We start from the raw sequence: 24,793 nt of genomic DNA, 5'->3' as shown, positions 1-24,793 counted from the left end.
GATGTTACTTATAGAGACCCATCAACTACGTACTATATTCATACCTCCTTTCGTTTAACCTACTGAGAATAGTAACTAACTGTCTACAAGGCAAAAACAGTAAAGAGGCTGTCTGTGGCCTGTGTATCTGAGGGACTGTCTCTCCCAATATGTTCCCCAGAGAGCACTTTGTTCATCTGGTGCAAATCTGTTCATCTGGTGCAAAGCCTCTGGCTCCCAAACCATCTGCCTGGCCTCGACTAGAGCTAGGACCTTTTCAGCCCAGGCTACAGCCTGGTGAAATGGGTTGCCAGTTGAGATCAGAGCCCTGACTGAGCTATCACAGTTCACCAGGGCCTGTAAGATGGTGCTCTTCCACCAGGCCTATGGTTGAGTCCAAATCAATGAATAAAAATGGGTCACCCTCCATTCTCCTCTCAAGTTTGTTCCCTCTCCCCCATTTCACATTCCAGTGATTGATCCTAACCGCTGTAGACATTGGGTGGGTAAACTGTAATGGCTGGAATGTGGGGGGAGGGGAGACACAATTTTGTTAGTGAGTTGATGCTATTTTTAAAATATTTGAATTTAATTTATAAACTTATTGTTTTTATGTATTTTAATCTATGTTGTAAACCACCCCAAGCCCTTATGGGAGTAGGGCAATCTAGAAATCCAATAATAAAGTCCTGCACAGGATACAAACACATTTTAGGTCTTCCTGCTATAGTAATACTGAATGTTCTATAGGTTAGAGCAAGTTACAAGCATAATGCATGTGTTATAACTGTTTTACATCCATGCTGTCCAGATTTATTTTTTTAATTCAACTTTGCAGATAACATCAGGTTAAAAGTTGGCAAGGCTATTCGTTAACTAAATATGACAAAGCGCCTCCCATGCAAAGAAATACACAATGATTAATCATACCAAATGGCTTCCAAAAGATACTACACTATGCCAGAATGATGATAGAAGCAAGAATCTCATATCAATGTACAGGTAAAAACCTTGCTTTTATCATTTATACCATAGTGTCCTGATTCATGAGCACCATGGTTGATATGACAGAATTTCTGGAAATAATTTTGTACTACATTGCCAACTAAAAGGAAGAAAATAGACCCTAATGCACAAGTGCCACCCACAGAGATGAATAATAATCAGTTTTCATCATTCTGGCAATCGTGTTCCCACACAAGGCATGTTGCAAGCCTTTCTATATGACAAAAAGTGGTCATGAAATTGGCCACCCAGTGTTTTTGTAGCATACTTTGCATTTTAAATATTTGGTCAGCTAGGGAATCAACAATATCTGTGTGGTTTAATATACATAAGACCCCCCTTCTCTGTATCTATCCACCAGCTTAAACTATCATGCTATAAGGCTATTAAATACTCAGCTGGCTCCATGCCTTTCATACCCAAGCAATTACACACACACACACACCATCCCAGCAGTCAATACAATCTCTGGGTAGCATCCACTCTGCTCAGCCAAATATGAACCATGCAGGCACATTCCCTAGATCAGTGGTTCTCAACCTGTGGGTCGGGACCCCATTTGGGGTTGCCTGGCCCCTTCTGGGCGGTCCCCAGGTTTGTTGCTGCCATAGTGGTAGCGGCTGGCAGTGGCAGTCACTGCAAATGGTGGGCAGCGTCTGCTGCCACAAGTGGTGGGCTGTGGCATCGGCCACCACTGTAAGCGGCGGTGGGCAGCAGTGGCTGCATGGGGCAGTGGGCGGCAGAGCCCCGGCAATGGCTGCCTCTACGCTGCCAGAGTGTTGTGTGTTTGCACACGCATTAGCACGTGTGTGCCAACCCTGCTGCTGCTGCCGCCGGGGTCGCCAGCTAAAAGGGGTTGAGAACTGCTGCCCTAGATAAAGTGTAACTTTCTTCATCCTGGAATTCATTATTTGAAAAGCCTTCTGCTGAGTTGGAACCTGAGTTTCTTCTGTAAGTGATGCAAGGTTGATGTGATTGTGGCAATGGATGCTTTGAGGAGAATTTGGGAGATTTTGGGCCTTTAGCCATTATTAATCCTATTGGCATGCTAGAAACAGAAATGTTGGCTGAATGAAGCATGTCTGAAGGTATTCTTGCTAATGATCAAATAGAAAAAGACACCAAATATTCAAGTGAAGAATCTGTTGTATATTTATTATTCACAGTTAATTACTATCTACCAAATGCTGCTGCAGAGTTAAAGGATTACGTACATAGGCCTTCTTTATTTAAACACTGAATTTGTTTTAATATATATATATACACACAAGACATTATGTCTGCAAGGCTGCATGATATACACCAATTCCAAGATAAGAAAACAATCAAATGGTCCAAGTGTAGAATGCCATAGATTCATTTTCCAATCATTTTAGAAAGAAGAAAGTGGGGGAGAGAAAAAGACAGATAGCAAGGAAAAGAGGGAGAAATTAACGCTCTATAGGATAGCTCTCTTTCATCTGCTGGGGAAACAAGTGTAAGGCAGAGTTCATCTCAGGAATAACACACTTGAAATACTTAGTATAAAAAAGGCACCCACCAACACAGGAATATCTCCCTTTGGGCGGAACAGGAGATCTCTGTGGAGGCTTTGGGGTTCACTGACATTGGGATGAAAGTTTCAGCTGTGTGGCACAGCAGAAGGAAATAAGTTGACTATTGGCACGAAGAGCTCTGCAAGCTTGCTCTCTCCCATCTTACTTCAAAGCACTGATGAAGCCATAGATAGCATCAGTGAGTAATGTTAGGGGTGGGGGTACAGGCCCGAAATAAGAGTCCCTACACAGCCTGCTGTGAATTGGGAGCACAATACTGACTCCTCCACCTATGATAACACTGACAATGAGGAGGCAGGGAATTGCTGCAGTACAAAGGTGCCAACTTTCTTTTCAAGGAAGAGTCAATGATTGCATTTGTGCCCCAGCCAGCTGTAAAAGGGAACTGAACAACAAATCACTGAGCATCATGATTAAACATTCACTAGATGTGATTAAGCACAATTTCTTGAGGCTTCCCTGCAGTATTTGGGAAAAATACGTATTTCACAGGACATTCTAGAATATTCACTCTCCATCCTAATGTAGCTTCATGTCATATAGCCCAGTTTTCATATTCTTATGATCTTCTTGCTTCTCTTGCATAAGGCTCCTGGCTAGAGGGCCTAACCCTGCCTTTTAGAGAACATTTAATGCATTTCCCCACCTGGTAACGAGGAATATCAGATGCTTATACAAGCTTTAAAAGTTCCATCTGGTCTATGGAGGTCTTTGTATCTAATAGAACTACCTCCTAGCCATTAAACTCCTAAAATATTTACACAAAAGTGGAACTGGGGAGAAGATATGAAAAGCTCTGGTCTGTCCTTTTAACTTAAGGAAAAGGCACTAATGGAAAAAATAATTCAAGAATGTGCTCAACCACACACATGAAAAAAATAGCAGTCATCAATGAGAACATGATCTGGCTGCAGTTTACAACTTTTCAGAACACCCTGGCACCCTACGATGGGGAAGAAAACCATTTATCTTCCCTCTGCCCTAGGGTTGCTGCAATTCCAGATGGAGAAAAAAATGTAGGACCTATTTTTCCCAGGCAAAACACTGGCAATCAAAGGCAAAAGTGGAATGGGATGTGTGTGTAAGCGAGAGTGTGTTCTATCATTAAAAGGCTGGGTGGTGGGTTTGGTTCCCCTCTTAGTCCCTTCATAAAGATTGTTTATGGAAACAGCAAACACCAGCAGAGTTTCTCCTCTCCCTTGAACGGCACAGAATAGACTTCATATAGCATTAAAACTTCATGCACTGATGAATTGATGTGTCAGTGTTGGGGGAGAAAGGAAGAGTGCACAAAAGGGGTGATCCAGGAACAATGAAGAAACCTGTTAATATCTCTTTAATTTAAAAGGTAAGTTTTGGCGCATACATTGGACCCTTCTTCTGCCCCCCTCCCCACGAAGTTCCATACTGAGTAAAAAAAGTGTTCCCCCCCCCCTTGTGCAGAGAGGTGAGTCAGATTTTTATGGCCTGACGACTGGAGATCACTGGCTGCAGTTAGACTCTGAATGGGTACTTTATTGTTTCTCTTGTTCCTTAAATAATCTTTAATAAGCTGCTCTAGATGTTCTGGTTCACCGGGGTCACGTAGTTGCGTGGAAACATGCCTGTTTGTCCGTGGCAGGCTCCCTTCCACCAGTTGGGGTCAGAATTGTCAAGGACCTGGATAAAGTCTCCACGGCGGAAGCCCAGTTCACCTTCCTCTTGTGGGTCAAAATCAAAAAGAGCCTGAACGTACGTGGGTTGCTGTAAATAAAACAAAAGATGGGAGATATTTATGCTGTTGACGTCCCCTATCTCTCCCTCCCCACACTAGGCTCATGATGACATGCTCAAACATTAAATGTAAAAGGAGACTGAACAACCAATCACTGAGCATCATGATTAAACATTCACTAGATGTGATTAAGCACAATTTCTTGGGGCTTCCCTCAGTGGAAATGAGACAGCAATTGCTTATTTTGTTTCTGATAAGATGTGTATAAATGAATTGCTTTACAGACAATAATATTCAAAATGTGCCAGTTTCAGACAGTATATGGCATATTGCAGATTCATGTAAACTTAAATAACTGTTTAGTTGTTAAAATTTTAATTATTTATTTTAGAGCATAGTTTTGTATATTTTCAGTATATTTTCAGTATTGTGTTATACTGTTTGATGTAACCTGCCTGAAAGGAGAGGTAACAAATATCTTTAAACCTCCTCCGGAGGAGCGGGAGGAATAAAGGAGTAAGGGCAAGTGGGGAGGAGTTAGGGCGGGCCCTGTCCGTGATAAAAACTCGGAGGGCCCAATCAGGAGTCGAGTGTCACTTGGGGGCCAAGCAGCCAATGGGGAGCTGCGCAAAGCGCGGCTCCCCATTGGCTGGTTGGCCCAGCCTTGCCTGGCCCGGCCGGAGAGTCATCGCTCAGAGGAAGAAGCCTTCCCCAGCGGTAAGTCCTCCTGCCGGCTTCCCCTTGCCCACGGAGCCTTCTGCCGGGCCCTGGGACAGGCTCGCCTGCCCTTGGGCCCGGCTGAAGGCCACAAAGCCCACTCCCGCTGTCCGGAGCCTTCTGCCGGTGCCTGGGGCAGCCGAGACAGCCCCAAGGCCACCTACCTTACTCTGTTCCTCCCAGCATTCCCTTTATCCTTCCCTTCCTCCCAGCATTCCCTTTGTTTTTCTCTTTCTCCCTTCCTCCCTCTTTTCCATCTGCCTCTTTCTGGCTACCTGTTTCTCTCCCTCTTCTTCTGTCTCTATCTTCCTCCCTTTCTTTCTGTCTTTCTGTCTCTCTTTCTCCTTTTCCTCCTTCCTTTGCCCCATCCCTCCCACCCACCCATCATGCTAGGGCCCGCTGTATTTTGGCCACAGAGGGCTTAATATCTAGTTAATAATAATTAAAAAAATAAAAACCTGCACAGAGAGAGAGAGAGAGAGAGGGAGGGAGGGAGAGAGAGAATATCTGAATTTAGCTTAACCCTTGCTAGGAAAGCCTTGAGTTTCATGATAGAGGAAAGGCAGGATATAAATAAAATAACTTCTTCCCCCTTACCTGAGGCACCTGCTCAATGTCCCGGAGGAATATCTGCTGATTCCTGGAGACAGAGGTTGATCTGTGATAGTCTACTAACTCATTCAGAGAATTGAACTTTACCACCCAAAGGAAATACTTGCCAGCCCCGTCTCGAAGAACCTTGAAGTGTTGCACATCATTTCCAAATCTAAAAAGAGAGAAAGGGAAGGACATACCCAGCTTTTACAGTTGGATGCACAACAGGTACAGTGTTGTGGTGTTATAAGGATACATCAGTTATAAGTTATACCTGGTTAAAATTACCTGAGTCACAGGCATGCAAATACGAATTTAAGGGACAGCAGGGGGCAGCACTGTGCTACCAGGAGCCAGTGTCTGTCAGAAGTGCTTAATACTCACAAATGCATGACTGGTTTTGTGGAAAAGACATAAGCTGTTTGCAATTAAGGTCTTGTTTCTCCTTACTCCCAGCTCCTGGTATTATGATTTCTAAGGATGATTTACCTATTGTTGTGTAAGAGTCAATTCTCTTGGGATGTTAAATATATACCCACTGAAGGACTACTTGCATTTTAAAACAATACACTAAAGTCTCCCATATTTAAAAGTAATAACATTTGAGAGTTTTTGTGAGGCTTCATGGTAGAACTGGGCAGTAGGAAAATATCCATTTTTCTGTTTGTATACTGCCAAACTTGTAATCAATCTTTCTGGATTGAACTCCGTGGCCACTGCACCTTTTTTGGCAACATATTGTTGCAGGCTACTTCTAAGATAAGTGTTTCATACAACTCAGCCAAAAAGAAAATATGTTGAACCAGAGGCACGCAGGATAAAGTTTTTAAAAACCATTAACACATCAGAATCAACATTTTGTTCATATAAGAGATTAAAAATGTAGAACTCTCTGATCAAGATGCTGATTTTCCCACAAAGGATAAGTTAATTAAGTACTATACTTCTGAAAGTTATTTGCAACCTTATGGCCCAGCAGTGAGAGGAGAAACCTAAAAAGATAGAGCTTCTAGAAGATAAAAGTTCAGTAGTTAGGGAAAAAGAAGAGCAACCTGGTCAATAAGTAAGCATCTCATATCAATGCTTGATAATCATGTCCTACTTTCTTACGTCAATCAAATTACATCTTTACCCATCTGCACCCCAAATTCCAGATATTGCTGTCAGAAACGAGCTCCAGGTTTCCAGGCAAAAAGTATACCATTTAGGGAAGCAATTAAAACGTGCTTCATTCATTGGAGATGGGTGCAAAATGTGCATTAACATTACACACACAATACTCACTTGACAGAAAGGGAGAAGTCCCCAGGAGCGCTCTCACTCTCCCTGATGAGGAAGGCACCGTCATGTCTCTGTTTGCCCAACATCTCCTCTGCCTTTGCTCGGGGAATCTTCCCAAAAAACCACCTGTGTAGAATGTTGAAAATTATGCTCAAACTTCAAGAAAGAGGTAAGTCTGGATATGTACACTGATGGAGAACATTTTCATTACACAGTTTCAAGACATTTTCACTCAACAGTTTCAAGATTCCTCTTAAAATCTTAAAATCTTTGTTGAGATTCACAGTAGTTAACTTCTGATGGTAATAGTTTTTCTAACATTTTGCAACCAAGCCACAAAATCATTGACTTGGGAGGAAAGATGACATGGACAGTTCACCTAACATAAGATTTACTACCATTTCATGATTATATTGCTCAACACAAGATAAATAATCTAAGAAGTGCAGGGGGGAACTGGGTCAGTTCACAGGACGCAATACATTATTAGTGCCAGGAGCATACTTAATTGAAAGCCTTGTTAGTATAAATGTGCTGTCCTTAGGGGTACTTCCAATAAAGTGAGTTCTGACTTAGGCTAGAATAAATTGTCTCTATAGTACCACAACTATTTCATTAAGGCCTTATGTTAGCGACTGGTAATCCAATGGTTTGCATCAATCCACTGATACAAGGATAATTAATCTTTTCACTATTCCCCTTCCACAGCCTAGGAAAAATTATACCCAGGTCACAGGATCCCTGTGGATTAACAGCAATGTAGGCTGGAAAGCCACTGAAAAGGGGAAGGATGATATCCTCCCTTTCCCCCTCAGCCCAGCAGCCTTCAAAGCCTGGAGAGCCCTTTGCAGGTACTGCATGAGTTTGGGCCAAACCTGGCTACAGATAATGATGTTGTCAATATATAGTCGGTTACAATCATGGAGCCCAAACTGCATCTAGAAGAACTGGAAAAGGTCCTGGGGGGTCCCAAGGCCCATCTTCTCCTAGTCCACCAGGTTCATGGGTCTGCCAGTACCCTTTATTCAGGTCTATTGTGTTTAGGTATTGGGCTGTCCCTAGGTGGTCAATCAGAAGGTTGGTCTGGTGCACCGAGTAGGCATTGAACTGAACAAATTTGTAGACCTCACTGTAGTTGACATGGAAGCAGATGTTGCCATTAAGATTGGGGCTCTACCAGGTGCTCCAGGAAGGTTCTATCATGCCTAGCTGGAGAATATCCCTCACCTCCTGGTCCATGGTTACCCACTACTTCTGAGGCACTGGGTACCACAGAGCCAGCACCATTTTTCCAGTGGGGTCCATCTGTGGCCAGATGGTATATCCTGACAGCTGGGCAACCCCCTCCCCCCCGGATCTTCCTCAGTAAGACGTGGATGGCTTTTTGCTGTGACTCTGTCAATCTTACATCTGGCTGAGTCGCCCACATGGGCAATCACACTCATTATCCCACGGCTTATCAATGTATATATGGGGCTCCCCCACTGAGGGTGGTGCAGGGGCTACTGGCATTGGGACCCTGGCTCGGACCCCCTGTGAACCTTCCTGGGCAAATGTAGATGGCCTGCTCCCAGAGATGTGGGTAGATTGGGCAGCTCCACTTCCTGTAGCCTGGGTTGAAGTACTCTTAGCTTGAAGTACTCTTGGCTCTCTGTCACCTGGAATTTCTCCCAAAGGCCAGTGGCCTTTGCCACTGGGGCAGTTACTGCTGGATGATTGCCTACAGGAGCTGGGTCTCATATTCTGCCAGCCATTGCCCAAATTGTGCCAAATCCATCTTGGGGGCAGGCTCTTCCACATCCCCCTCTGTCTCAGAGTCATGTTTCTCCTGTGTTGCAGGTATGGTCTATAGCAGTGGTCCCCAACCTTTTTATCACCGGGGACCACTCACCGGGGACCACTCAGCGCCTTTTACTGAGGCCCGGTGGGGGGGGTAGTTTACTCCTCTACTCTCAACCACTGCCCTTACGCTCTCTGATCGCTATGGTAATGTTTAAACATCCCTTCAAAATAAGATACAGACACGCCACAACAATGAACATAAGGAACATTTTATTTTCATGGAAATTTTAACTCATGACAATGACAAATCAATGGGAACCCTGAGCTTGTTTCTCTGCAACGAGATAGTCCCATCTGGGAGTGATGGGAGACAATGACACCCGAAGTGTGTTGTAAAGGGCCGGGGGGGATGAAGTAAAGGGCCGGGGGGGGGGGAGAAGGCGTCCTTCGGGGCCCCCCTCCAATTAGTCAGCGGACCACAGGTGGTCCGCGGGCCACAGGTTGGGGTCTATAGGTCTATAGGCTGGGCCTAGTCTATAGGTTGGGCCTCAGCAATAAAGGGGACCAGAGTGCTGGCTATACCATCCTGCTGGGGGGGGGGGTAGGTGAGTTAAGGGTCATCCTACAACAAATAATCTGCTCACATTTTACACTATGATCACCCTGATGTCATGGCCCACCAGGGCGCCTGTGGGGGCACTGTCTTCCGCTGTGTTGCCAGTCCCCTGCTGGAAGCCTATGTGGGGCCTCAGAATAGGAGGTTTAGGCCATCTGTATCCTCCTCCTCCCCCAGGTAAAGTGTTTTACCCTAAGCAGCCTTTCTCCACAGCCCATCATTTGGAGCTTCCTTATATCCCATGAGACTCCACCCTCCTCCTCTCCTGGTATTTCCCATCCCTGTCTGTAGAGTTGCGATGGCTGTCTGGCTCCTTAGGCAGGAGGCTTTATTCCAGCCCCCCCTCCCCCATGTCTCTCAGGCATGTGAGAGACCAGTGACACTGGAGGTGACCATCCCAGGGATTATCTTCTGGCGGGTCCACTCAGCACTAGACTCCTCCTGCCTGATGTTGGGCTTTCTGACTGTAGCCACTGCTGCCTTGATGGTGCTGGCCTCCCCACGTGGGCTCTTGTTATAGCCTACCTCTTTGTTGCTGCTGCCAGTTTCTCTCCAGGAGGGCCTCCTTGTCACCAGAGGGAGACCCATGGCAGGTCCCCTACTTTATCAGTGCTGCCGCTCCCCTCACCATGCATAGGCTGGGTAAGTCTGGGTTTTGCTCTGAATGAGGCATTTCTCCCACCTCAGGGGCGGCAGACCACATGCCGATCCTAGTTGGGGCAAGGTCACCGAGCCCAATGTCCCTGATCCCAAACTTCAAATGTATGTTCAGACTACTGAAGAGTGATATCATCCACAGGTTCCAAGTATGTTCAGGAGATTTGTACATGTATTTTAAACTACTTTCTTAGTATTCCTGGAAACAAGCTGCCAGCATACCTGGCTCAGACAAATCATTCCTACCCCCCATTTACTTAAAAGCAAAATACAACGAGTGGCTTTTGCAAGAAGCTGACATTTGTGAAAGTGAATAAATCCCCCTGGTGCACATACAGCTGTGGGATTCTCAGCCAGTATCCTGCAGAGGTATCATCACTCCCTCTCTCTATATAAATCGGCCTACATTCCTGGCTCAGCAAGATCTACAGCCACAGTTTTCAGCCAATTATGGAACCCTGGAATATGTGGCCAGTTGCTGTGGAACTATTTTATGCAGACATTGACTTATTTCACAATGAGCATTTGAAGCGTGTCAGCGGTATGTAATTTAGGAATGCTTCTTTATTACTAGAGTCAGCCAATTCAAAACCACAGTGTGTTCCTTTACTGATGGGCAAGGCAAACAGTTTGGAAGCTAAAGATTATACACTGGGGATGGACACAAAACATAGACTGTGGTTCAGCTCATGGGTAAACTATGAACGTCACAAACCTAATCAGCTCACATACGAACCAAGCTGTGCCCGAAACAGCTAAGGGATATGGGTGGCCTGCTCTCACAGCTCAGCTATTTAAAGGGGCTTTTTTGGGAAGCCACTCACAGTCTGGAGCCATTTAAACCCCGGCTTTCTGTAGTTTTTTTGGGGGGGAGCAGAAAGCGGTAGTTTAAGTTGCTTACCTGTTTTTCATGAACAGCAGAAAAGCAGGGGTTTAAACCTCTGCCTTTCTGCTTTTCATGAACAGCATCACAATTTGTGAAAGTTAATGGCATTGGTTTGCAAACCATGAACCAGCCAAAATTTGAGATGGATCTTAGTTCATCAACATATTCATGCCCATTCCTATTATAAATAAAAAATGTTAAATGAAAAATGAGGGTTCAGATGCTTTAAAAAGGTAAAGGTATCCCCTGTGCAAGCACCGGGTCATGTCTGAACCTTGGGGTGATGCCCTCTAGCGTTTTCATGGCAGACTCAATACGGGGTGGTTTGCCAGTGCCTTCCCCAGTCATTACCGTTTACCCCCCAGCAAGCTGGGTACTCATTTTACTGACCTCGGGAGGATGGAAGGCTGAATCAACTTTGAGCCAGCTGCTGGGATTGAACTCCCAACCTCATGGGCAGACAGCTTCAGACAGCATTTCTGCTGCCTTACCACCCTGCACCACAAGATGCTTTAACTAGGCCCATTTGTGATGCCTAAAAGCCGTTTCTCCCTTATAAATGGAGGCACTCAAAGATATGGTGTGGAGGAGTACTAAGCCAGAGCACTTTGTCATGACAGATTAACTAGTGTTTAAATTCAGCTAAACAAGAGTGAGGTGGATTTCACAATGCAATTGTTCTCAGCCCACTGGAGCAAGGCTAGTTAGCAAATGCCCCAAAATACTATTTTGTTCTTGGATGACTCCTTGTTCTGGAGAAACATGGGGGGCACGGTATTTAGAGCTCTAGTGGGAAAGAGGTGGAGAAATTTTGCTTCACTGCCAGACATTTTTGTATGGGATCCCTCCAATAAGTAGCTTTTTAAACTTGCTGCTTAAAGGTTGGGGTTTTTTTTGGGGGGGGGGTATGTACATTTTATAGATTCAAGTTTTCAAAGTCTAAAAAAAAATAAGGGAATACATGAGTTGACAGTTTGATTCCCTTCACTCCCAACCCGCCCTAACAAATTTATCTAAGCAAGCTTTTGTTGAATTGTCTCTGTTGCTGAAGAGATACAGTGAGTAGTTATCTAAACAGCAATGTGATCGCCATATATCATTTCAATTAATATATACCCATTTCTTATTGACACTGGCAGTATTTGCTAGAATCCAAGATTAAAAATACAATAAATTTTACACAAATGTGTTCGATATTAATTCAGCGCCAAATCAGTGAAAAGGAAAAATAAAGTCTCAACATCTTGTGTACGTTAGTGACCCTGTTTATTTAACAAAGGCTCACTGACTAATCAGGACACAGGCAAGCACATTAAGCTTTTCCACAAGTATATATAAAAAACAGAATTCCAACTGAAAGGGTACAAATAAGACTGAAGTGGATAGCATTCTTGCAGATTTCTTTTTGAATAGTTAAAATCAGGCAAATGGCCACAGTGGCGTTGTGTTGGGTGAAGCAAGTCTCAAACTGCTGCAACAAAAATCTGCGCATCATTGCTGATTCTGCAAGACTTACATTGACTACATTGACAAAGAACACATGATCCATATCTTTGTAGCCAATATCAACAACTAGCATTTCTATTAGTTTCACTATACAGTAATTTAGCTTGATGGCATCTCTGACACCAGAAACATAGTAGTGCTATAAACTCTCGTATCCACTGAGAGACATCTTTGAGACCGTTTATGCACTGGGAACTTCACTGTCCCAGCTTCCATGCAAGAACACAAATCGGGGGCAGATGAGTTACAACGGACCAAATGCTCCCCCATGTGGGTGCAGGAAGACGTGGGGCAACCTGCCATGGCTAAAACTCCAGCCTGCAGCCCGGCATGAAACCAGCAGTGCGTAAATGGTCTGAAAAATGAAGTTCAGAAGGCACATATCTAGTATGTTGCACTGACAGATTTTGCTATGGCTGAATTATACTCCAGCTTTCTATACTAAGTAGAATTTCTCACTAACAACCTGTGTTATCATATGGTAGCTTCATGGTTGTTTATAAAACAGTGTACTGCACTACATTTTAGTCAACCTTGTCTTAAGATACCTACTACTAAGAAAATTTTTCTTCTATATCACTTCTGTCACCCTTTGCAGTGGAAATTTGTTTACTTCTTTCAAGGTTGGTCATTTTGCTTTTCCACATAAAGGGAAAAGCTCTAGTACCTCTTCCACAAACAGAATGTGTGTTGGAAACACAAATGTCACAAAGCTTTACTTACGGATGTGGTTTCATTTCAATATAATTTTTGGGAATGAAGCCATCTTTGCCATTGAGTTCTGCCTTGTACCAATTTTGATCGCATTCTTCATTCAAAACCTGAGGGAGAGAAAGAATTATACCTCTGGATAATGTGTGCTTCAAATATATTTGATATAATATGTTCCTGATACAACAACCAAAATGTACCATTCCATGTTAGATTGTCCTATGGAATTATTTAAAAAGTCCAACTTGTTAGTTCTGAATTTCTTCCGATAAACATCCCCAAATGACCTCTGTCTATAGTAGATTTGACACTTCTCAACAAACCACAGGTCTAAGATAGCATATCTTCTATGTTCTAAGAAGATCAATACATCACTCATATAAATGCTAGGCTCCATTTTGTACCTTTAAAAGAAGCCAGGGTGCTATAGTAGTATGTGTGCTTCAAATGTGTGCTTCAAATATATTTGATATAATATGTTCCTGATACAACAACCAAAATGTACCATTCCATGTTAGATTGTCCTATGGAATTATTTAAAAAGTCCAACTTGTTAGTTCTGAATTTCTTCCGATAAACATCCCCAAATGACCTCTGTCTATAGTAGATTTGACACTTCTCAACAAACCACAGGTCTAAGATAGCATATCTTCTATGTTCTAAGAAGATCAATACATCACTCATATAAATGCTAGGCTCCATTTTGTACCTTTAAAAGAAGCCAGGGTGCTATAGTAGTGAAGAATGTCATTGTACCCGGGGCAGCTGAGTTCAAATCCTTGCTCTGCTATGTGACAAGTGGCCACTGTTTCAGCCTAACCCAAAGGTTGTTAAAAAGATAAAGGTGGTGGTGGGAAACATGGACCCCTGGGAGAATGGGTTGGATTACTATTACTATCATGTCATTTACACATCACTATAAACTGAGTTAATTGTACTGTTCCCCTTTTATGTAAACTGCCCTGAGCCTTCAGGGAGGGTAGTATATAAAACCAACCAACCAAAAACAGAAGCAAGTCAACAATTGTGTTGAAAATCTATATTGAATAAGCTTTTAACCTGCTAAAATAATTAATACTTTTTCATTTTACTGTCTTACTTGGAGAGGGAATGTGCCATCTCACCTGCTCTTCCAACCCTCCCCATGGGAAATTAAAAGAGAACTTATCTAACTGTATAAGAAGCCAACCCCAAGCTGAGCTGGCAAGAACAGACTGTTCCCCTGGCATAGCTGATCCTTGGGCTCTCTTTTGGCAGTCCCTTTAAAATTTAAATGGACAGCAGTAGATACTCAACAAAAAGCTGAGAGGCAGAAGCGATCTGCTCCTGCCTCTCTGCTGTTTTGTGGTCTACCAGTAATTCTTTTGGGATTTCCCCCCTAGTTTTCGTGAGAAAACCCAGATACATTTGGGAAGCCAAAGTATAAAGTATTTTTCTGGGTATATTTCCCACTCAGGTAGCCTGAATGTGCACTCCTAATACTAAACTGACAACCAGAATTAGTATTTAATAGCCGTGTTTAGGACAAGGCCTGAATTTTGATGATCTGTCTGAAGGTGTCAGCAGAAACCTAGAAGCCAACCATCATGATTCATCAACAATGTTTCATCAACAGTGGGAGAGAATCCCATCTCTTTGTAGGCAACAGACACGAAGCTGAAATTCTTATGGCACTGGAAGCCAAATCAGTAATTAATCCCACTAAGTTGATGGGAAATAAAGCAACTGTTTCTTTTTTGTTGGAACATTTGTGTGGGAGAGGACAGCTATTCTTAGCAGTTAGATTTAAACACAGTGACTGACACAATATGGCCTCTGTCTGTATCCAGCAGTGGACTATGGTAATGCAGTAAAGAAGCTCAAGATTGCCGCCTGTCAGCTCCCAGTCTGATAAGAGATCTATCTATCATCAATGCAAACCCATCGGTCCCCATGGCAACAGAGGAAAGGCAGCTTTTTCAGCCAAAAAAAAAAGGGGGGGGGGAGAAAGGAACTGATAAAGGTCTTTAAACAGACATCATGAACCAGAAGAATCCTCATCCCCTCAACAGCACTCTTGCTGCAGAACTGCCAACCCCCTCGGGCTGGGAAATGCAAAATATACAGGGAAGTCTAAAACGCTGGCTGACAAAGTTTTATTGTTCACAGCAGAAATAAGACTGAAGAATCTGACATCACACGCTGCATTTCTCTTTCAAAACATATTTCGGGCCCTCAGGGCTGAGGAAAATGGCATTTCACAGAAAGACTACAAATTGCACAGGTGGCATGTACAGTCCTTATCACCCCCTTTTCTATTCTGTCAATTTCCAACATGCTCAGAATTCTGAAAAGGAACCAGAGTGCCTGAACCAAGCAGTCTCACTAGCTATGTATTTGAATGCTCAGTTTACTTAAAGAGAGCATGTGTTTTGCATCATACAATTCATACAATTCTTAAAATGACCATTTGTAGTCCCTCTCTGTCCCAACCAAAAGACCCTGCACCTACTGGAACCACACACACTCATTAGCAGGAGTACAGCTGTGCACTCAGAAATATTTCATTTTGAAACTCTAATTCTTCTCCAGATGTCTTCTGCCCGGCTGGAAAAGGGGAAATCTTGATTTAACATCATTTCCATTTATTGAGAAGGGTCATTAAGAAAACGCTCCTAGTAGAAAGGAAAACAGACTTCTAATCCACCATAAGAGACTACATGTTCTTCCAGTCAGAGCAGGAGATGGACCTCAAAACTACATTTACGAAAGTTGCTGGAAACCAACATGACAACTATCTTAAATGTAGACATAACAGAAATAAGGAAAGCAGACTGGTCCACCCTTTGCAGCAGTGCATTCTTCTCTCACACCATGCTCCCTATGAATGTTACCAAAGCACCCAACTCAAGCAACTACACTGCCCTCTAGCAGTACTTGCTGTAAACATTTCCTCTTCTCCTGGAGGAGTTGAAGGAGTCTCTGCATTTTGGAGGATATACTGAGTGTGTGTATGTATAATGGTTCACTGCTACCAGGGCATTAATCTTAATTGACTTACCCTTTTCCCAAAAGCAGCTTCTCCAGAGGAAACAATACAAAATGCATTACTGATAACAAGTCAAATCGTACTACTAGACATATTTATGGAAATTAGCCAAAAAATAAAACCATGGTAGAAAACCAATTCTGTAGTTAACAAAATAAAGTATTTGAAAAACAAATTTCAAGAACAGTGGAAGATGTTTTTGGTATATCACTCTAGTTAAATTTATAGTCGGAGTAGTAAGGGGAATTATGTTTAAAAATGATCAACAAAATAAAGTATTTGAACAGAAACTCTCTCCAATAGTCATAATATGTCAGCATGTTTGGATATTGACCTTAACTTTATAGCACTTAAAACAATGTTTAATAATATATTATCATTAAACATATTATAGAATATTAATTATTGTCATAATTACTTACAATTTTTTTAAATCTCAAAAATGTTGTATATATTGTATAAAAGAAAATTTTGCCCAATGCTTTTCAAACCATGTATTTTGAATATGAACACATTTGACTCATTCTAAATGAGAAACTATTATAGGAGCTTCTTTTCAGAGTTCTCCCAATTTTATATTTAAAAATGAAAAAAAGGAGCCCGGGAAAACACATTTTTTTGCCCCTTTACATCTCTGCTTAGATTACTCCTTATAATTCAGTAAAATATCCAACAGCTCATTGATCAGAACTGCATGTTCTGCCTAATATCTTGCTTCCAAAATACTGTTCTTTGGATTCTCAGTAAATGAACTGACCTTCAAAATGACAGTCCCCTTAGAGCTAGCTTTCTGTCTCTGTTTCGAACAGGGAGTAAGATTTTAACAGGGAGTAAAATGAAGCATCTGTAGAAGAGCGTATCGAGGACAATGCCCCATGAAAGAGTTTGGGACTTCCACGTCTTGTCTTGAACGCTCCTAAAACAAGCTAGAAAGGATCAAGTGCAGAGAAATCGGTGGGTTCTAACTTTCTTACTGAAGAAGGGATAGTCTTTCTTCAAAAGTACGCACACCAAGCCATTTATATACTTTCTGGCAAAATAGTTCAGGCAGAAACCCAGCTATACTCACTTTCACAACAGGCATCCCAGTAGAAAGACAGTAGCTTGGATATCTGAAAGATGCCATCTTATCTTAATGGATATATTTTTAAATGAGGTCTCTGTCTTTCTCCCCTGCCTCTGGATGGGGGGGGGGGGAAGAGGAATGGCAAAGACTCTGTTCAGTGTGGTCTATATTCAGATCCCGGGTCAACTGTGCAGGGGGGGGGGAGACACCCCAATTGCTTTTATTTCTTCTTCCCCACCACAGAAGGAGAAATTGTTGGTTTGGTACCAAGCAGATATTTGAATCTCTTTGGATGCTTCCTATCCTAGGATGAGGAGGATATCAAATCTCCCTTCCTAACCTGTGCCTGGGATTAGCTGAGGGAGGGAAGAGGACCAAAGAAGAGGAGTTTGTGTGTCTAAAATGAAGTTCATACGGTCTAAAGAGGCCATACAGCTACACCAAGAAACACACCCAGTTTGGGAGTACCATCACCCCAGCAAAATTATAAGTCTATTCTGCCTGCAAGTCTACCAGGAAGCAATGATCTCCTGCAGGGAGAAATTACGTAGCTTGAGGAGACCCTAGCTTCACATAGCAACTGCTTTAGCTATTATTATAAGCTTTCAATAAAGAACACGTCACAACATGATCTGCAGTATTTTCACATTTTGCATGTCTGTGTCTTAAAAATGCACATGTAGTTTCTCTTGCCTGTATTATATACTGCTGTCCAAATGTAGTCTGTTAACAACTCTCATGTTCAACTTAAGCCAGCTAAAGAGAGTTTATGTCAGTATAAAGAAGTAGCTTGCCCTTCAAATCACCACCAGCGTGGTGTAGTGTTAAAAAACAGTGGACACTAATCTGGTTTGATTCCCAACTCCTCCATGTGCAGCCACAGTTGGGTAACCTTGGTCTAGTCACAGTTTTCTTACAGCTGTCCTCGCAGAGAATTTCTCTTAGAGGTCTCTCAGTCCCAACTACCTCACAAAGTGTCTGTCATGTCATGGGGAGAGGGAAAGGTGTTTGTAAGCTGCTTTATGACTCCTTTGGATAGTGAAAAATGGGGCATAAGAAACCAGCTCTTCTTTTGTTCTACAGGAGGGAAACACTGCAAAGTAGCAGGTATTTGATTGGATGCTGGCTGCTCAACCAAAAGTAGAACCAAAAGTAGAAATATTACCAACACTGATAATTAGAGTATTCCAAATTCTTCAATATGATTAACTTCCGCATCAGCAATACACCATGATTTTGCTTAATGGTGTCCTCTACTGTGTGATACATTAGAAGAGGGGAAAATATCTAGTACTACTACTAAATGTATATACCACCCTCCCATACAGCTCAGGGCAGTAGACAACAAACATTTACATCAAAACCCAAGTTAAAACCTTAAAAACAATACGTAATTCAGAATATTAAAATCTCAAAATCTCTGTGCCAACCGCCATTTTCCAGTGCATCTGTCAGAGGACATTCTCCATGGGGGTGGGGAGGCCCATTTGACGTTATTAGGATCACTGGCCCCAACCAATCTAGAGCTACAACCTAACAAAGCCACTTGCATCCAGGTGTGCATGCGTAAAGAAAGCCACATGCATTTTTAGAGCTTGCTGTAATATTTAAAACCAATTTGCTTCAGCTGCTAAAGGAGATTTGGTGATACACTATGAAGAAACGTGCAGCTGCATGTTCAACTTTTCCTATTATGAAGTAAAACACAGATAAAGGGCAGAAAATTCTTATTCACACCACAGAATTACAGAACAAGATTAGAACAAAGTTTGTAATAATACACTAGTCACACATTAGCAGTTGTGTGACTAGTGTAAAAATCAGAATCAATGTGTTGCTACTTATTAATTGCGTCTTTCTACAAGTCTTGCCTGCTCCTTGATCTTAAAGAACTGCTGGGCCATTTTTCTTCACTGCATTCTGCTCCTATTTACACTTGCCAACTTTTTATTGCTTTACTGCAGGTTCGCTTTCAAGTAGCTGGCCTCATCATACTTGCAGATTAAATCCCATGAGCTCCCCTGCCCCACAGGAGCTTCTTAAAAAGAGGAAGCAGGACATTTCAACAGACAAAGAACAGAGTTGACTGGGAACGCTGACTGAGAGCCACCAGCCCTTCATAACTAGCTACTACTCCCGCTCAGGATGTTATCAAGGAAACAGAAGACAGAACATCCTTCCTCATTTCAAACTCAGTCTCCATTTAACATTGGAAATGAGGAATACAGAATTTTCAGAGCTTGCTTTTATTCTAAGGGAATGCAGTCATCAGACTTGGTTGAATACCTCCTGCTCAGATGTATGCAACATTCTCCCTTCTTCATTCTATGTTTCTGAAGTCACACTGTATTTAAGAACACACTATTTTGTAGCGTGTACTGTAGATACTTGTTTCCCAAGTTAGAACAATTACAACGTGACAGATTCTTGATTCTACCAAGATTTTATCTCTTGGTACCACTATTTTTATCTATAGTCTACTGCTTAAAAAAAAAGTTGCATTCTGCCCAACATAGCTTTTAAGGGAATGTAAACTTATAAAAGTGCACGTAATATAAAACAATATTAATATTAACAATAAAAACGCCAATGCATCATGTGCATACAAGTTCCTGTAAATAAAAAGGTCAAAACTGAAAAGACAAATGTTTGGCTTGTGCCAATGGTATTTAAAAAAATCAGCATTTCAGAGTAAGAGACTTAAATTCTAATTGTACTTCTACACTTGCTCCCATTCTCTGTATTACCATTACCACGCAGCCTCCATCTTGCTGACATTAGCCTCTGCCTCTCTGATTTGCAACCAACCCACCTGTTCTGCCAATCTTAGAAAGTATGGATCAGCTCTGGTCCAAGCATTATTTGTGGGGAGAATAAAATAAACCTCAGTAGGAGAGTGTGAGTGAAGAAAAAGGAGGCAAGACTGACAAGGAGAATAAGCAGGAGCATTCAAGGCAAGAGATTGAGTAGAGGTGCCTTGCCTTTGCCTTCCCCTGTGTACCAAACCTAGACTTCCCTGATGTCTCCTATCCAAGTACTACCTGTGGCAGATTCTGCTCACCTTTCAAGCTTTGACAAGTTTTGGGTAAGCTGGCCTATGAAAGCTGCCTCACTGAATTTTCATCATGCAATACAATAGCCCAGGCTTTCTCAACCAGGGTTTCATGAAACTCTGGGGTTTCTTGACGGCCTTGGAAGGGTTTCCCAAATGAGTGGGAATTAATAAATTTTAATATATTTTTAAAATTAGTTAAACATTTGTTGGTGATTTGACCATATATGTGGTCATATCAACTCATCCCACCCCTCGCAAAATGGTCAACGATGTGGGTGGAGGCGGAGGGGCCCTGGATAGCATGTACACAGCTATGCTTCCCTAGTATATTCTTCACGATTGCGTCACTTCTGGCATTTCCCAAAGTCTGAAAAATGTTTCAGGGATTTCCCAATGCAATAGTCAGCTGGCTTGGCTGCAACCCTCCTACTGTACTCTGTAGGGGTTTCCACTCTCTTCAAGAAAGCATGGAAAGTGGATGGTTTCTCCCATGTGGGTTTGGAATTGTCCGAGATCCCCTCTAACATGGGTAAGGAGATCGCTTCCAGAGAATCAGGGTAAAGCCTCCACAATATATTTCAATCTGGGAGCCAATAAGTTGACTTGAATTTCCAACATCTTGGCCATTTTAATAATCTGTTCTACATATAATCGCAAATTAGCATTGGATGAAATTAATTCATACTCCCCTCTGTGTCAGCGGGTTAGTGAGTGGAGGGTGGACCAGAGCGCTGTTCCAATAGGGAGTCAGCAGTCTCTTCATCAGATTCAGAAAATATAGGAAGCCCTTTATCAATAGGTATTGGAGTCATTTGCACAGGATGAAGGGAGATTCAGTTCCAATGGATGTTAGCTGATCACCGCATACATTTGGAAAGGGGGAAATGTAATAAAAAGGATACTACTGCCGGGGCTGAGGAGGGGCCATAGAGGGCTACAAAACTAGCTGGGTGGATTATGATTCTGGAATTGGGTCCATTTGGGTCTTCAGAATTTACTTGGAATTACGCTCTATCTTGTTATTAGAACACGATAAGATTGCAGAATGCAAGGGCGGTGTTAGGATTCTCGAAGGGGGGACTTTTGGAACCAATACTGGGATCGATACTGGAACCAATGATGTTGGATACATCAGAAATGGCGGAGGCCCAAGCCATGGACAGCTGAGGGGCCAGTGCCTCTCTTTATGTATATATATCACAGAGATTCTCTTTCTGTTTCAATTTCACCCTCACCTTCTAACAGGGTAATTCGTAAGATAAATGAGACTGCATGAGTGATGCAGAACATTGCCTAACTGGAGCCAAGGTCAGACCAAACAGGACTGATATAACCAAGGGCAGGCACAACGGATGATCAGTCAAAACTGGAGACTTACTATTGAGGGCATGCTGTCACTCCACTGAAGACTTTCTAGCTAAGCTCTGAGGACATGAAAGAGCTTTCTTCCAAAGGCTAGCCTTAAGTCTTGCTGCTCTATTGGCCCTCACTCAACGTAGGTGTAAACTGGAGGAAGAACTCACAGCTTACTGTGTCCTTCACTGGGGAAAGAAGGCATTAAGAATGACTATCAGAGAGGGTCATCTTAGTCCCACACTGGAAACACTTTTGGAATAACACTTTCAGTGACATGGTGAAGGCAAGAAAAAAATGAAGAGAAGCAGGAAAGACATCAGCAAATAGAAATACTATGGTGGTTAAACATTTGCCTGCAAAAATACGAAGTCTTTGGATGATTTCAAAAGCTAGTATCACTGCAATTGGTCTACCCCTTTAACAGGTGCTATAGTTCCTCAGTACATTTTCATATCACTCTGCCAATACAACAGAAGTGCTACACTCAGGATGCATGTATAAATTCTGGAGGAGCTGACTTGAGTGTATATTTTTAATAGGAATCATGAACTCAATTTGCCACTACTTTCACAAGGATTCACGAAGGGTTAAACAAGAAGCCTTTTCCCCAAGCCTAGAAAATTTAATGGAATGAGATCAGAATAATATGATTAGTAAACTCTGTCTCACACATACACAGCTGGTGTCTTGTCTAATCATTCCATTCCAAGACAAATGGAGAAGTATAACAGAGATAAGCCAATTTCCTAGAATAAGCATCGAGATTTACCCCCAAAGCAAGTCAACATGTTTTTCAGTTCCCTCCCCTTATCACCAGTCAGAAACAAACAAAATGTTTTATCTATACACACATTTAAGCAATGGAAATGATTGCTTCTAGGAGACCAATATCTTCCCAACACTAGTATAGATCCATAAGAGGAACTCCACTGAAGGAGCAGGTTCCTCATCTTCTACCTTCTCAAGTGCACATGCTGAATTTTAGGGGACACATGAAGACACTATGGAACATAGCACATGAGTCTGCAGAAGAAAGATAAGTCAACAGAAACTCTTCCTCTCCTTATTTAAAACATTTTTATGCTGTCTTTCCACCCATTTATGGTCCTCAAGCCAACAAAAGGCAATAAAAATAAATTTTAAACAATACACATGTTTTAATTTGATTTATTTATAAAAATCTGAATCGGGTCTAGAAACAAATTGGAAGCCAATGCAGATGGAACAAGACTAGACTCATATTCAAGCAAAAACACTCTTCCATGCACAAGGTAATGTTTAAATCTGCAACCATGCAAAAAGTTGAATACTCGCATATTGGCTGTTAAATAGCTGTATAAGAACAAGCTGAATGCACACACACTGCCTTGTGTGTACATATATGTTAAATATTAAGTTTCTACTAAGCAAATGAAATAAAACCAGGTAATGCTTTGCTAGAAGGCGTCACCCCAAGGGTCAGATATGACTCGGTGCTTGCACAGGGAATACCTTTACCTTTAATGCTTTGTACAGTAAATATAGGCAAGTTGTGTTTTCAGCCCTGTCTCCAGCCTGGTGGAATGAGCTACCAGCCAAAACCAGGGCTTTGATGGAGCTATCACAGTTCCACAGGGCCTGTAAGATGGCACTCTTCCACCAGGCCTACAGTTGAAGCTGGAGTGATCTGACAAAAACAAGCCTCCTTCTGCCCCTCTCAGGTTCCTTCTCTTCTTTTCCCCATGCCAATGACAGACGTAACCTGTCAAAATCACCGGGTAGGCAAGAAATGATGGCCTTGGGGGGGGTAGTTACATAGTTAGACTGGTACTTGTTAGTTAGTGAGCTAAATTTTAACTTTAATTTTCAAATATATTACATTGTTTTATGTATTTTAACCATGCTGTAAACCTCCTTGAAACCACCATAGACGAGTGGCAATATAAAAATCCAATAAATAATAATAATGTATTGCATTATTAATCACATCTTTCTCCTATCCTGCAAAGTGTTTACAGCAGCATACATGGCTATTTACTCTTCCATTTAAGAAGAAGAAGAGTTGGTTCTTATATGCCGCTTTTCTCTACCCGAAGGAAGCTCAAAGCGGCTTACAGTCGCCTTCCCTTTCCTCTCCCCACAACAGACACCCTGTGGGGTGGGTGAGGCTGAGAGAGCCCTGATATCACTGCCTGGTCAGAACAGTTTTATCAGTGCTGTGGCGAGCCCAAGGTGACCCATATGGCTGCATGTGGGGGGATGCAGAATCGAACCCAGCATGCCAGATTAGAAGTCCGCACTCCTAACCACTACACCAAACTGGGTCTCTTACAACCACATTTTGAGATCGATTAGGCTAATGACTGGTGCTAGTTTTGCCCAGTGCATTTCATGTGAGCAAGGTCTCTGGTAGGACTAGTCCAAACTAATTACCATAGGGTTGTTTTTAAAAGCAGTTAATAAATACAGCTGAGGTCTCACCTAATCATCCATTCCAAGGTAAATTATAACATTTAAGAGTTTGAAAGTATATATACTTATCAAAGCTTTGTGCTTATTAACTGCATAGACCTGTAAACCCCTTAAAAGTTGGTTGGTAGTGGGTTAGAGAAAGGGAAAACAAATATTTCACTAAAATACTGATGTCTTTCCATTATCTTTAGGAAATTTTGATTCCTAATGAAACGCCACCCCTTGAGCAAATGAGAAGGGCAAGACAGTAACTCAGTCCTTCTTTATATTGGTTTTATGTATTTTGATTTCTTAATATTACATCATTTGCTTTTTACATGTAATCATAAAGAGAGAAAGGCAATAAAGATGGGCCTGGGGCTAAAGCCAAACTGCTTTTTTTAAAAAAGACCAAAACAAGTGGCAATTTTAATTTTAATCACATTCTGCATTTTATTTTAATTTCACCATTCTGCAGCCAGGGAAATCTATCATGATGGATTCTGAAATCCTATCAGATGGAATGTTTTCCCCCCCCAAAAGATTTACCCCTCCATAATAAAGTTGACTTTTCCGTTTGAAAGAAGAAAATTAGATTTTGAGCCTATGAAAAACACAGCCTATAATAAACTTTCATAAATTTTAAAAGATAATGTTGAACATTAATTACTATTAATATTATTTTATATTGGGGTATTTTTCTACCCCAAGAAATGCCATCTCTGTGCTGAAGTGTTTACTGGCCCAGGAAAGGCCATCAGCTTTCTATGGTACTTAAAAATGCATCTACAGATGAGTTTTTTTTTTTAATTAAAAAGCCCAAATAGGTTAACATGGACCAGGGTAAGAAAACA

At 42.0% G+C, this 24,793-nt stretch overlaps 1 protein-coding gene across 1 annotated transcript in view; it reads right to left on the bottom strand.

The window, feature by feature from the left end:
* Nucleotides 1–2,112: 2,112 nt before the first annotated feature.
* The window catches only part of GRB2 (growth factor receptor bound protein 2), a 65,199-nt gene continuing 42,518 nt past the window's right edge, over nt 2,113–24,793 (bottom strand). Inside the window, exons 3-6 of the mRNA XM_077327845.1 lie at nt 13,017–13,114; nt 6,850–6,972; nt 5,569–5,737; nt 2,113–4,283 (exon numbers count right to left, since the gene is read on the bottom strand). Of these exons, the coding sequence (XP_077183960.1) occupies nt 4,098–4,283; nt 5,569–5,737; nt 6,850–6,972; nt 13,017–13,114 (576 nt within the window). The 3' untranslated portion in view covers nt 2,113–4,097. The remainder of the gene's footprint in view (nt 4,284–5,568; nt 5,738–6,849; nt 6,973–13,016; nt 13,115–24,793) is intronic.

The sequence above is a fragment of the Paroedura picta genome, chromosome 3 (assembly GCF_049243985.1).
Source record: "Paroedura picta isolate Pp20150507F chromosome 3, Ppicta_v3.0, whole genome shotgun sequence".
Lineage (NCBI taxonomy): Eukaryota > Metazoa > Chordata > Lepidosauria > Squamata > Gekkonidae > Paroedura > Paroedura picta.
This window is presented reverse-complemented; position numbering and strand designations above follow the sequence as displayed.